This window comes from Wyeomyia smithii, chromosome 2, assembly GCF_029784165.1.
Source record: "Wyeomyia smithii strain HCP4-BCI-WySm-NY-G18 chromosome 2, ASM2978416v1, whole genome shotgun sequence".
Lineage (NCBI taxonomy): Eukaryota > Metazoa > Arthropoda > Insecta > Diptera > Culicidae > Wyeomyia > Wyeomyia smithii.
Genome location: NC_073695.1, coordinates 51,727,027 through 51,742,801, shown reverse-complemented (window position 1 = coordinate 51,742,801; position 15,775 = coordinate 51,727,027). Strand labels below are relative to the sequence as shown.

At 37.9% G+C, this 15,775-nt stretch overlaps 1 protein-coding gene across 10 annotated transcripts in view; it reads right to left on the bottom strand.

The window, feature by feature from the left end:
• LOC129725878 (protein boule) overlaps window positions 1–15,775 on the bottom strand; it is an 82,085-nt gene that overhangs the window by 25,460 nt on the left and 40,850 nt on the right. For all 10 annotated transcript variants that reach the window (XM_055682246.1, XM_055682245.1, XM_055682254.1 and 7 more), the window contains one exon: window positions 4,089–4,810. In XM_055682246.1, coding sequence (XP_055538221.1) covers window positions 4,089–4,186 — 98 coding nt within the window. In that variant the 5' untranslated portion in view covers window positions 4,187–4,810. The remainder of the gene's footprint in view (window positions 1–4,088; window positions 4,811–15,775) is intronic.

Genomic DNA, 15,775 nt, shown 5'->3' with positions numbered 1-15,775 from the left:
AACATTTGTATGTTTTTTGAATACTTGGGAAAATTCTATTTTATGTAATGATCAGCCTATTCTTGTAAATTAGTATTATATTTTCCGCTCTAGCGTGTTAAACTCTGCAGTTTGGATCTTGCAGTTCTGTTACTACATTTGGATTAAGTTTTCTTCTGTTTAAGAGTTGAAAAAAATACTGTTAATTTTTTAATTGATTGGGTTACAAAGGTCTATTGTTCTATTTAATTTTTACTGGATCAGTTTGGCTCTTGCTATCTCATCCGATTTTTGTAGCTTAAATTTTAATACCTTACTGTATTTTGATTGAAATTGTATACGGGATCTATCTCTTGCTTGAATATTTTCTGGAGTAATTTTACTTCATTTCCAAAAAACGAGTTCGTGTGGTGTCGAGTTGTAATTACATGAGTAAAATTTCAGCCAATCATACCAGTCATACCCTCCCAGCTGATCTCGAGGTACGATGCTGGCCTAATCAGTCAGTCGTCGTAGGTTCGACTCTTGACTCAGGAGAGACTGTTAGTGTCAATAGGATCGTAGCGCTAGCCCCGCAATTGTCCTGTACACTTAACAGTTGGCTGCGAAGTCTGTGTATAGTAACAGAAAGTCAAGTTCCGAATCGGAATGTAGCACCAAGGCTTTGCTTTGCTTTGCATACCAGTCGGATTGGCGTTCGTTGACAAAAGATCTCAAATATTCACTTAAATATCTATCATTTTTTCAAATGAACCGATTGTCTGTGGGTGATAAGCTGTGCTAAATTTCTGTTTGAATTCTGCATATTTGCATATTTATTCAAAAATTTCATTATTATATTCCGTTCCGTGATTTGATCGCAAAACTGAAAATGTTTGGCATTGGAAGTTACGTTGGCTTCTTTTGTAGATACAGAAATTAGTACGACATGATCAGTTAAGTCACACTGAATGGTAACGGCTTCATGTGAGCAAAAAATATCCTGGTGTTGACTGATGAAATTTTTAAATTTTTCCTTAGCATATTGTGGATTTGTTATATGACTATTATTTAAAATTTGAGCAAAATCACGGGAAGACCTGAAAATACGCAAAAATTTAATTGACCATTTTTTGTTTGAATGAAACTTGACACACGTATTTGATTTATCAGATTGAGAATTTTGCACAGATTGAGATATTTTAAGACCCATGAATTATTTTCCAAAAGGTCGTATACATTTTGGCGTAGGTTTTGCTCAAAACATTGCAGCTCAGAAACCATTGGTTGTATAGAAAAACTGTCTGAGAATGAGTTGTAGGGAATTAATAATCTTCTTCCTCTATACATATAAAATAAAGTTCTGCCTGTCTGATCCATATAGACTTGGAAGGAACTGAACCGATCGGCGTGAAAATTTGTATGCAGAGGTTTTTGGGGACGGAAAAGGTTCTTATGATAGTTTGAGATCCCTCCCTCTTCTGGAAGAGAGTTCTCTCATACAAATGGAACTCAAATTTCTGCATAATTCAAGAACTAAACAAGCTAATGGAATTAAATTTAGTATATGAATGTTTCAAGAAGCAATAAATATTTCTATGGCAGTTAGACACCCCTCCCTGCTCTAGACCGGTGGATTCCCATACAAACGAAAAACAAATATCTGTATAACTTGAGATTTAGTCAAGAAAATGGAACCAAATTTGGCGTGTGGTGATTTACGGGAGCCAGAAATATTTGTATGATAGATGTACGGTAGATTGAAACCCCTCCCTCCTATAGAATTTGTATGGGAGCGTTCCCATACAAATCAAAAATAAATTTTTAAGCATAACTCGAGAACTAATCAAGTAAATGGAGCCAAATTAGACATGTGGCTGATTTTGGGGACAGAATATGTTTCCTTAATGATATGACACCCCTTCCCTACTCTGTAGGAGGAGGAGGAAGATCTATACAAATTTCTGCATTACTCAAGAACTAATTAAGCAAATGGAACCAAATTTGGCATGTACAGGTATTTGGGAGCAAGAAATATTTCAATGGTGGTTCGATACCCCTTCCTCCTCTGAAGGGAGGGTTCCCATACGAATTAAACACAAACTTTTGTATAACTCGAGGACTAATCTGAAGTAAATCCAAAGTGACCAGACGTCCCGCATTTCGCGGGACAGTCCCGCGTAGAAAAACGTCCCGCGAAATGTCCCGCGTTCATCTAAAGTGTACTGCGTGCCTTTGCAAAGTCCTGCGGTTTCGAAAAAATTCAACCACCAGATGTCACATATTTTCACTGGGACGGTTGTCGGTATCGAATTTTCAAATGCCAAATGTCTTGAAAATGCATGAAACGTCGGGATCTGGTGTTATTCCGATAAAACGACTTCCTAGGACGGAGAGTTATCCAGCCCAAAAACTTCCTCATGAGACCCCAGAAAGTCCTGTTTTCCAATTTTTTAAGATAACACTAGATCTTGGACGCCGATTATTGAAAATGATTTTTTGGAGCTTGGTTAGATTTGGTTGCACTCCGATCATATCATATCTGCTAGTACGTCACCTGTTGCATTATGGGCAGGAATGGAATGGACTCTATGGGGGCATGATCTCATAACCGCACGCAACCGTTCAAAAGCAGGTAAGACAACATTGGAAACGGTATACGATACCTGAAAATTACTCAAAATCGCATCTAAAACAAGTTTTGCACGCAGAAAAATAAATAAAATTTTCAAAATATCGAAACATGAACGATCTTTTAATTTATATTATTTGTTGAAAAAAAGTGTTCTCAATTTCGATAAATTTCGTTAAATTTCGAGAAACTCGAGATTTCGCGAAATTTCGCACACCCTTAATATTCACATTGGCCACTTTCAAAGATGTTCCAAATACTCCAAGGGAAGTGACCAGCTTCTGAGTTTAATCAAAACCGATGATGAGACCCTTCAAAAGCCAAATCCAATGCCTATGGCCTTATTGACCATATCTGTTGACTAAATCTGATGCAGTAAGCAGTTTTATTACTTGATTAGGTAATATTTGAAAGTAATAATAAAAATTAGGATTTTTTTTAAGATAACCTAAAACAAAGATGTTTCATTTTAGAGAACCAAGCGGAATGATATAATAATGGTCAAACGGTGCATTATTATGTAGAAAGGAGAACTCATCATGCTTCATAAATCCGATATGATATATATAAAAAAAAAACAAACTAAAACATATTCTGAGGGTACAGGAGGGACTCGAATATCCAGGATTCAATTATCTGATTTTTTTTGCTGTTTGTTTTTGATATTTATTCTGAAATTTTACCTTTACTATCCCTTTCAGCACATTTGTTACCATTCCTGTTCTTTCGATCATGTTTGGGACATGTCCGAGTTAAGTGAAAACAATCAGTGTCAAAATGTTTTTTTGCTTCTCGAGAATTTATTCTTTTTTCCACAGGAATAATTTCTGATTACGCCACTGTATCATTCAAGTAACATAACAAATCGGCTCTATTATAGTCAGGTTTTACCTATTATCGTCCGGGGGATTAATGAAGTTGTAGAGAACTAATCTTTTGCAGGAAGATGCTCTGCATTATGAAGAACCATCATGCAAGAAATTAACGCTCTAGGACATCATTTACCCCCTGGACGATAATAGATAAAACCTGACGATAATAGAGCCGATACCCTATGTGAAAAAATTGGTAATTCGATTATCCGAGGTGAAAAAAATGTCGACACTCCGGAAAATCAAGTCCGACTTGTATTTCTTCTCGTTGAAGCACCCATTTTATTCTTCAGAACTAAACAAAAACTGTTTCTCCTATAAACGCAAATTTAAACAACCATAATGAGTGTTCTAATAATCGAGAAATTATTTGAGTTTCGTTTGTTTTTTTTTTGTACTAAAATTTTACAAATTGTTGACGATAAATTTTTGAGTTTGTTTTATAGCTGCCTGGAATGCAAAAGAAGTAAAATTGATCTTTATGTGATAAACCAAGAAAATACTTTATTTTTACTGACGATCTTGGTATTTCCAGGTTTTTCATTAATTTTTCACACATGACAAAATCATACAGTTCGACCTCTAGCTATAATGGATTAGAAAAAAAAAATCTACTCGTTACTCACCTAATGCCACCGACGAAGACTCGGTTTGGAATGAGCGTTCCGTACTTGGGCGCTGCCAGAGCGCCTTCCAGCTGGCCAGCAGCGTTTGGTATCGACATCGCGCCGTGGTGTGCCACGGCGAGCGATTCTGTCGGGTGAATGTGGGCCGCCAGTTTGATCAGTTTGGTAGACAACAACAGCGAGGCTTGGGGTGACCGAAAAACAGTCACCTGGGGCTCCCGTGGGCGGCGAAAAGTACGGAGCCTTGCGGTGTTCTTGTGTCAGTAGAAAATTTGGCTACCTGAAACGTTGATTCCTACTTCCTGGGACCGACGAGCGGCTAGGGGATCACCTATATTGTTCACTACGTAACTTTGGAAATTTCTTACCACGATATCTGTAACAAATTGACGTACTTTTGCGTACAAAAAATATCACCTCTGCGCTAAACGTCGACACCGCTTCGTTAGTTTGTTTGCAGCTATGTGTATTTATCACTTGTAAACGATCTTATTGGCTTTAGAAACTGGTTATAACAGCACACAAACAGTAAACAGTCTTCTTATTCTCCCCCTTCTATGGATTGCAGTGCGGCTTCCGTAAAATGACAGCGGAAATAATTCCACCACGACTAGATGTTATACCCCAACTGGCTTGACTCCTTTGGGTGACGTTGCTACGTTCTTCGTTCCGGGTGCAGAGAAGCTTCTAAAACAATTCTATTGATTTCTCCGGAACACCATCTGCAAATTGTAACGAGAACAAGAGAAAGGAAAAAACGGAAATGAGATAAAATGTCAATTTTCTCGATGCGTGGAAAATATCGTCGATTGCTTCGTTTGCCCCTCATATATGCTATAGACATTGGCATTTGAGCAGCGCCGGAGCGCAAAGGCAAAACCCAAACAAGGACCATAAATTTCTGCCAAAGCTATTTTGGTAGTTACTGTTTGTTGCCGCCCTAACCCCTCTTCTTCACCGCATCGCGGATGTGTAGCGTGACCGACAGCCGAAAGGATCGCCGGCCACAAAACAATTTCAAAGCACATCCGTAACAACAACAACGAAAATAGCAATAAAAATGTCCGTGATAAGGAGCGATGCACAGAAAGCCAGCGACGCGAGATTTTGGCTAAAAGCCGGCGCCGGCCGCGCGAATCATTTCACACCAAACACGACTAACATGAATATTGTAACCTCAACATGCCGCTCAATAAAGTGTGGCTATTTATGCCTCGAGTCACTGTGGGATAGTAAAGGATGCGGAACGAAAAGTACACATGTGTTTCATTGTCAATGCAAAATAAACAATATGTAGTCCTTCTGTCTTCAATCTACAAGTTTAATAATTAACGGCCAATCCCAACAACATTGATGTTGTATCATCACTTTTCAACGTGTACATATAGTGAAATAGAGATTTTCCAAGCGCTTTCGTCCTAGGGTTTCTTCTCATCTATTTGACGTTCGAGTTTCTCAAATAAAATAATTATGAAGAATACTCGATCACTCTGTTAAGTTGATTAGGAGGTGCTTTTGCTTGCATGCTGGAAAATGGACGACACGCTTCACAAGGGGACGGAAAAATGTCAACTTCTATTTGTTTCGGTGTGAACCTTGTGTTGTTGTGTTCACTCAAGAGACGCAGTCAGTAATCGTCAAGCAACATACTAAATAACTTCGCTCTAAACAGCAGTAACGTGTCTTACAATTTGCAAGCACAACCACATTCTTCTTTACGAGAGTTTGCGACAATATTCTTGCGCTATGGATACTGCAGATGAATTACTTTTCGAGGACGAAGAAGAAAGCCGCCTGACGACAATGATTGTTTTGGATGTTAATGTGTCATTTTATCGTCACTTTCGAGCCTATCCGATCTGGTGACGATAGAAGGACGGGACTCGGTGCTGCCCCCAGTGAGGATAATGAAGTATGACGAAGATGAATGATGATGTGACCTATGATGGTGGTGAGGGGGATGCTGCCTGGTTCAGAGTACGCAGTATTATATGGCCGCTCGGGGCCGGGCGGAAGAAGATGGAACAGTAAAACCCTTCTACCCTAGAATGATATATTGTTATCTGTTCTGAAGTGATAGATATAGCACGATACACAATTACACCAGAGAATTGGTATTTTCACGCACATTTGTGCTGCTTGAGCGAGAGCTTTGAAAGGTGTTGATAAGGATTGTATTTCGATTATTTATTGTGCAAAAGAGTGAAACCTGTGGAATACTGAGAGATTGGGATGGGTTCAATACGTAATAATTTATGTTTCGGAATTTTTCTGCTATGATTACAGAATGAATTATTGTACATGCCGAAATTGCGAGGTAATTATTTACTGTCAACTCTTTCTCGGTGATAATTTTCTCCTGTCACTGCTACGCTTATCCATTCATTGGACGGTGAAACGAATTTGCACTCCGTCAGGTTGCCAAATAATTTATAAACAATTTGCAGTCGATTGGCTGTCCAACTGGGTGAAAAATAATCAAACTACGACACAAATGAGACACACACAGAAAAAAGAGTCCTCAATGGCATAAAATATTAATGCAGATACAATTTAAATGTCTTTGTATTGTGCGCTTATTCGTTTCCGCGAGAAAAAAAGAACAAACGATCTGTTCGGAAAAAAATCTCAGAACGCTGGTTGTTCGTGTCTGTATTGTGAATGATTATCGACTTTTAGTTTGCCCGAACCGTGCAAAAGTTCAGCCCGAACAGACACACTGCAGAAGAAAGTCGAATTGTAAAAATAATCAAACCTTACCTGATGATTCAATGAAAAATAAGTTTGCTTAACATCTCTTGTTCGAATAAAACAACAACCATCGCGGCTTCGAAACTAATGAACTATTAAGGTTAGAGCGTTAGCAGTTAGCTAACGTATACTAACGATCGTTCTGACTATCGCGCCAATAAGTCGAAACTAGTATACAGACATATTGATAAGCATGTTATTTTCCAAATTAGATTTATTATACAGGAATCCCTCGTTATAACGTAACCATCCTTACAACGTAACCTTTTTATAACGTTAATCGATATCACTTAATATGTTGAATTTTATTAAATCAAACAAAAAATTCCTGTGCACTACAGAGCATCTAAAAATGCTTGAATGATCAGAAATAGTTCAAGAGAATGTTTATAAGACACGACCGCAAGGTTAAAGTAGGAGAACATTCATAATTGGCTTAGTTTTTCTGTGTCCCCCCCCTCCCCCATCGTAGCAATTCGTCACAAAGTCAGACCCCCCTCTAGATAATTACGTAGCTTTACAACAATCCCCCCCTCCCAACAACAATTTTTTTGCAAATATTTTTATCAAAAAATCCCTTGTAGCATAAATGAACACGAAAAGACAAGAAAGTGATAAGAATGACCCTAAACAAACAAAACATAGATAAAAAAGAACAATTAGAAAAAAAAACATTTTTTTTTCTTGGTTTCATGTTTGCTACGTAGCTTGGCTTGACCCTCCACCCTCCCCCTCGTCCCAACTGTAAACCCCTCCCCTCCCTTCCTCCTTCGATTTCTACGTCATTTATGGATGTTCCTTAGGTAGAATTAGCCTGTCTTATGTCAATGTATGTTTTGTAATAGTTATAGAATACTTTCGATTGGGCTTTATCAATTTGAAGGATTGAATTCTCTTTTTTTCTATAACACACGCTACCGGCACACTCTCAGCTATTAGCTCGAGCTACACATCCGGAAAAAATACTAACATGTCTGTTCAGTAATGTTATGCAGTGTTGCGGTCCGCCTGGCTGAGAAATACTGCGACGGAATAAGTTGCCTGCTCAGCCTTGCTGCGCTAAAATCAGCCAACTGCGGGTTGAGCCAACTTCCAGTAAGCCCGTCCTGTTGCTGCAGCGGTTGTACAATGAAACTAATTTTCTGCATTAGCATTTTTTTATACGTGACTACTGAAGGCGTGCCTTTCTTGACTAGAGCGAGTCAAACAACAACAACATATCGGTTATAAAGTCAAATCGTTAGTATACTTAAGCATCGGCTGTGCCTGGAAAGAAGGCCTTGTTTTAGCTCTGATCGGTCACAACATGCGTTCAATGTGGCTCTACATTTTCCAATAGTCCAATAGTTAGCACTACAAAATCATAATTTTCCACATTTTGATGGACGCATAGCTAATTTTCCAATCGACTGCGTGAAGAAAATTCATTTGAGACTGAGTTTTGAGCATTTCAAAGTCGACAATCTTCTCACAAATAGTAGGAGTAGTATAGTAGTAGGTGGTATCCAAGGCCCGACCGCATGACGTAGGACTACGATATTTTTCCATATTTCGATGCTTCGGAGAAATCGACTTTTGCCGATCCTTCCCACGCTTCTGAGAATTGCGTTTATACATCATATTCATATGACGAGACATTGCGAGGATTAAGAGTACGTACACCCAACACAAACGGGGAACATTCTGTTACTTTGGTGCAACTTTTTATTACTTATTGTGTATTAGACCGCGCATTATACACAAAGAGTAATAACCAACAAGTAACAGAAATTATGACGGCCACACGCTTGTATGTGTTTCTGCAGGAGAACATACAGCCAAGAACCGCAATGCATATGTTAGCAAAAATTGACTCATTGCATTTGTATTGATGCAACGATCAGTTTCATTTCTGTTCCCTTATTCACACCTAATAAGAATCTCACCCGTCAACCTCCAATGTCTAATTAGAAACACCACTGTTTCGTTCCCCAGTGTTTACTTGAAATGAAAATATACAATACCGTGAGCCCAGAGTTGCGAATGTTGTTCGGGATGGGCACGAGTTTTGTATCTTCAAACAGGTCTAAATGTGTTTCTATGAAGCACACTCATTGCGTGTTTTAGATAGCTTGCATAAAGGCAAATGTTTGTGTTTTACTCTGACGCAGTTTACAGATCGTGATGTGATTCCAAGACGCAATTAAAGTCTTTGAAACGTAATACGAAAATCTGGCGTCCATATCTCACCGGTACAGTCTTGAAATGAAAATGATGGTAAAATGTTGGAATGTTACCTTTTATATCAAGGTTTCGTCAGTTACTTGAAAAGAGGGCGGATCGCAGCAGAATAAGAAATGGTAAGGAAAGTAAAGCTTTTTTTGAAAACTGCACCGTCCGCGGTCGAAAAATTAACATTAAGAAATAAATCTAGAATTCGATTATAAGCTTATTCACATGGCTTTTACCACTATCAGCAACGTTTTGTAATAGAAAAAAAAATGAAATGCCTTATATCTGGCAAAATTTCCAGCCATTTTGGCAGCTACCAAGTACTCCTTAACAGCCAGATATACGAGTGAAACCTGGCACGAGATGACCGTACTGTTTTGCCTTTTCTTCCTCCGATCAGCACCTAGCATTTGAAATTGAAAACATTTTGAAAAGCTGCACCGCTGGGTGGCCACTCAAAACCCGAAACTAAATTCCCGTTTTTTCCTGGTTCGTTTAAATATTTTTCCCGATTATTGTACTTCTGGATTCTGTAGTTTTCCTAACAGTTAAGGATTAAAAAAGCTTGACTTTCAATGTACATCCCACTATGCTTAAAGTCACTTCTTAAACGTCTTCAGCCTTATTGAAATCAAGAGTTATGGTAGTAAAAATTCCAAAAATATCACGGGCACCATCTTTTTCGAGAGGAGATGTTGTCTACAAGTATCTCATAAACAACGCATATAATACCCAATTAAGTTTGTAGGAACCGTTCTTACCTCAACCATATACGAATCAATATATTAAAGAATTATGTTACACATTTCTTTCAAAACAAAAGTGAAGTCAGGCCAGTTAGATTTTCACAACACTTCAAAGCAGCGCATGCATCTTCTCATCCATCAGTGCTGTCACGTCTCTTTCTGGGTGTCCGCGAAAAGTTTTGCCGTGTTGAGTAATAAAGCGAGTAGCACAACAACAACAACAAATTGTTCCAATGTTAGATCCGTTATATACTTTAGTGTCGGCTGTGCTTGGGAAGTGAAGTAGCGATTGGTTGCTCGGTATGATTTGGACAATCAATGTTATTTACCAAATTTCTCAATAATGTCTCAATCAATTGGTTGTTTTTGGTACAACAGCTCAATCGTAAAAAAAATCTTATCGATGAATCCCAAAATCTCGGTAACCTGATAAAAAAGCGCTAACTGAAATATAAGCGCTCAAACCCTGACCACTTTTTCCTTGGTTGAATATCTTGATTTTCGAATTCAGGCACCTAACTTCCAGATAGACGTAGTCCTACGTCAAAACTGGAAGCATTTAGGCTTCAACTTTTTGACTAGAACAACTGAAAAAAAGACTGGATGAATCCAGTTAAAACTAAAACATTGTCATCTCTGATTGCAGTACACACTTAGTTTATCTCGGCCAAATTCCCAAAAGTCTTCGCTGATCGAGCTCGGCGAAGTTTTTTACAAATGTCAGTAATATATTTCGACGAGCATTTAGCAAATATATCAATCTACTGTAAGCAAAGCATATATTGACATTTTGTTTGCCAAAGTTCTCGAAAGTTGTGCCGAAAACTTGTAGAACATTTCGCTGAATTTATCATCTGTTGAGTTCTCGGCAATAAAATCTAAGTGTGTATAGCTACACGATCTTTAAAATTATCGAGTTAACATTTAAAATTCTTCGTAACTCTGTTTCTAGTTTTCGAGTTTGCAGTCAGTCAGCCTTGTAAGTACGCGTTTGATTATTCTTGTTTTTTTTTTAACATTTTTTGAGCAGTCGAAGAGTTTATTATCAAAACATTGAAGACCGAGTTAAGTTTGCCTAGCTCTACTGCTATGTTTTATTCAGGAACTCAATATACGTTAACATATCTTGAACACTGAAGTTCTTTTGTTCGCATGAATGATTTACTTCATTTAATACCCAACATGTTTATTATTTTTCAAACCAAAAATGCATTTCAACTTTGACACATTCAGATATTTCAGCGATATTTAAATACCATTTTCTCTAGAAATACATATTTGGTCGATAGTTTTAGAAGCTTTATCTCTTTGCTATTAACGAAGAGAACCAAATAATGCCAGAAAGGTTTGACCAAAGTGAACTTTTACAATTGAATTTAGAAGTTCTGTTTCACTTTTTGCAACCTTTCGTAGGGAAATTAATAAGATTTAGGGTAGCAAAATATCATACAAATTAATAGATTAAGTTCGACTACTTACTGAAAGAGAAAGGCAGTTTAAAACATTACAACTGACATAGACTGCCGTGAATGGGTAAAATAACCTATATAATTCCCATTAAACTTCAAGATTTTTACGGTTTTTCTATTTACAACCAAAAGACCTGAGAATTCACCGTTTAATTTTCTAAACTTACTAAGTCCCAATCCGTACCGTAAGGAATGAAGATGATACGATCAGCTATAACAATCCCACCATCACTATCTCAAGAAAGCACTCAACAAAAACATTGTAGACCTCATAACATTCTGATATCAACGATTCACTCTTATCATCAGCTGAATCAGAAAAAAAGTATTTAAATTTCATTAACGGTATAAACCTGAATTTATGAAAGCACAAATCTCGGGGCCATCAAACGATAATGAAACCGTTTAGCACATACGAATACATTGTAAAGCATGCCTGTTGCTTAGCAGAGGTTAACGAAATATTGGCTACCTTAAATGTGAAAATTATGCATGGATTGGTCTTGAAAGTACAATAAAGTATAATAAACGATGTACTGCAATGTACTGAATTGCGACAGATACATAATGTGTAGTAACTGAAAAGGGAACCGTAGCAAACTTATCCATATCATCAAAAAATTATAAAACAGTAAATGAAAAACCAAAAATGAAAATAAAATATGATTATAAGAAATTTCATTTGAATCATTTAAGTCATTTAAAATTTATTTCTTGTAAACATTCGCCCAACTATTTTACTGCAAAGAAATCAATTGTGTAGTGTTGATCACACGTTTTGGTGATACTATAATTGCTGCTTAGGCATCACTCACGAATAATTTAAAGGGTGGTACGGTCAAACATTGGTCAAAAAAATGTGTGTAATTCGGTCATTTTTTTTTTTATTAAAAAATCAAATCATGTCAAATTCAATTCGTACAGAATAAAGGAAAAGTAATGACTCAAGCTTCCGTTCCCTTTATTTTTTCTTATATCAAGTTTTGTACAACCTTCTTGATCACTTTGTTCGTCGCAGAATACCAATTCGCCTTGAACTGCATCTCGTTGAAAACTGTTTTCCGTGCCTTCTTGAGGTTTCGTTTGACGATAGCCCAATATTTTTGTATAGGGCGGAATTCTGATGTGTTAAGACGGTTCATGTCCGTTGATACCACTTGGACGTTGTTCACGGCATACTACTCCATGGTCTTCTTTCCGTAATGGCAGTCGGGCTCGTTTTTAGTTCGATTCACAGTTAACAACGACACTCCCAGCTTGCTTGCGACATCTCGGACGGAAGGATTGGGATTCCGCTTTGGCCGCTCTTTTCGTTCGGATTTCGATTTTCTACCGATCCTGTTTGCAGTCGACAAACGTTCTCCAAACACTTTTATTACGTTGGTGACGGTTGATTTGGACACGTTCAACAATTTTTGATGCGTTGCTTCGACGTCATTTTCACAACTGAAGAGCAAGTGTCAAACTCAAACATAAGGCATGATTCTATACACACACATCTTGAAATGAGGGGTGTTTAGGTTTTTTTGATATTCGATAAAAATAATACGGCAAATTGAAGTTGACCAATTTTAGACCGCAACACCCTTTAAGGAAAGAGCGTATTTTCATAAACAATTAAAATTTTCTAACATATAGACCGTTCCGATAATTATAAATACACTTACGATCAACCGTCATTCAAATAACGTGCAGTATTCAACCAAACGTTGGCTGCGTCCTGTTGTTTACATCCAAAAGAAACAGATGCTGTCATTTTTTCTAACATTTAGTGCGAAATTTTGAAAATGCGTGGCCTATCTCCCGAGCAAAGAAAGCGAATTGTGCAAAAATGGGGCACCGTGAGTGGTCTTTCTATAACAAAATTAGCCAGAGAAGAAGGTATAAGTGTCGGAGCAGTTCAAACCGCATTGCGGAAGTATTGTGAAGAGTGCACATTTACTGATGCCCCAAGACGTGGTAGAAAACCCGGGCCTGTTGATCCCACAATGAACAAAAAGGTTAAGGAACACTACAAGCGGCATCCTTCAGTATCAGTACGAGATGTGGCGAGAAAGCTTGAAACCTCGGCGAGTAACGTTATGCGTGCCAAGGGAAGAATGGGTCTGCAGACCCGTCGGAAGCAGAAGCAGCCAAAACGAAATCCAAAACAAGCTGAATCTGTAAAACCGAGAGCTCGGAAGCTTCATGACAAACTTCTGACCAAAAAAATGGGGTGTGTTATCATGGATGACGAAACCTACATAAAACTGGACTATAAGACTCTGCCAGGACCGCAATTTTATACATCACGGAAGGGAAAGGATGTCCCTGGACCAGTGAAAGCCATTTACACCGAAAAATTCGGCAAGAAGGTAATGGTTTGGCAGGCCATTTGTGAATGTGGGAAAATATCTCGTCCATTCATTACGAATGACACAATGAATGGTAAAATTTACGTGAAAGAGTGTTTGCAGAAAAGGTTGTTACTCATGGTTAAGCAGCATAACAATCCTCCAATCTTTTGGCCCGATCTTGCTTCCTGCCATTACTCTAAGGATGCACTAGGGTGGTATAAAACAAATAATGTCACATGTGTCCCAAAGGAGATGAATCCTCCAAACTGCCCTGAAATTCTTCCTATTGTAACTTTTTGGGCTTTGACCAAGGCAAAGCTGAGAAATATGCCAAACCAGCGGACAATGTTGAAAAATTTAAAAAAGATTGGCTTAAAGTGGTAAAAATGGTCGGAGAACACACTGTGCAAAAGCTTATGAGTAGTGTTAAGAGAAAAGTTAGAGAACTCGCGTATCCTACGAAAAATAATCCCAACTTGAATTGAAACTGGAAAGAAAACACTTATTATCTATATTTCAGAATAAAATGACCCGAAAAAACCTGAATTTTTTGTTTTATTCAAGAAAGAAGATGTATTTATAATTTTCGGAACAGTCTATATAATTTTAGACCGCAACACCCTTTAAGGAAAGAGCGTATTTTCATAAACAATTAAAATTTTCTAACATATAGACCGTTCCGATAATTATAAATACACTTACGATCAACCGTCATTTCAAATAACGTGCAGTATTCAACCAAACGCTGGCTGCGTCCTGTTGTTTACATCCAAAAGAAACAGATGCTGTCATTTTTTCTAACATTTAGTGCGAAATTTTGAAAATGCGTGGCCTATCTCCCGAGCAAAGAAAGCGAATTGTGCAAAAATGGGGCACCGTGAGTGGTCTTTCTATAACAAAATTAGCCAGAGAAGAAGGTATAAGTGTCGGAGCAGTTCAAACCGCATTGCGGAAGTATTGTGAAGAGTGCACATTTACTGATGCCCCAAGACGTGGTAGAAAACCCGGGCCTGTTGATCCCACAATGAACAAAAAGGTTAAGGAATACTACAAGCGGCATACTTCAGTATCAGTACGAGATGTGGCGAGAAAGCTTGAAACCTCGGCGAGTAACGTTATGCGTGCCAAGGGAAGAATGGGTCTGCAGACCCGTCGGAAGCAGAAGCAGCCAAAACGAAATCCAAAACAAGCTGAATCTGTGAAACCGAGAGCTCGGAAGCTTCATGACAAACTTCTGACCAAAAAAATGGGGTGTGTTATCATGGATGACGAAACCTACATAAAACTGGACTATAAGACTCTGCCAGGACCGCAATTTTATACATCACGGAAGGGAAAGGATGTCCCTGGACCAGTGAAAGCCATTTACACCGAAAAATTCGGCAAGAAGGTAATGGTTTGGCAGGCCATTGGTGAATGTGGGAAAATATCTCGTCCATTCATTACGAATGACACAATGAATGGTAAAATTTACGTGAAAGAGTGTTTGCAGAAAAGGTTGTTACTCATGGTTAAGCAGCATAACAATTCTCCAATCTTTTGGCCCGATCTTGCTTCCTGCCATTACTCTAAGGATGCACTAGGGTGGTATAAAACAAATAATGTCACATGTGTCCCAAAGGAGATGAATCCTCCAAACTGCCCTGAAATTCTTCCTATTGAAACTTTTTGGGCTTTGACCAAGGCAAAGCTGAGAAATATGCCAAACCAGCGGACAATGTTGAAAAATTTAAAAAAGATTGGCTTAAAGTGGTAAAAATGGTCGGAGAACACACTGTGCAAAAGCTTATGAGTAGTGTTAAGAGAAAAGTTAGAGAACTCGCGTATCCTACGAAAAATAATCTTAACTTGAATTGAAACTGGAAAGAAAACACTTATTATCTATATTTCAGAATAAAATGACCCGAAAAAACCTGAATTTTTTGTTTTATTCAAGAAAGAAGATGTATTTATAATTTTCGGAACAGTCTATATAATTTTAGACCGCAACACCCTTTAAGGAAAGAGCGTATTTTCATAAACAATTAAAATTTTCTAACATATAGACCGTTCCGATAATTATAAATACACTTACGATCAACCGTCATTTCAAATAACGTGCAGTATTCAACCAAACGCTGGCTGCGTCCTGTTGTTTACATCCAAAAGAAACAGATGCTGTCATTTTTTCTAAC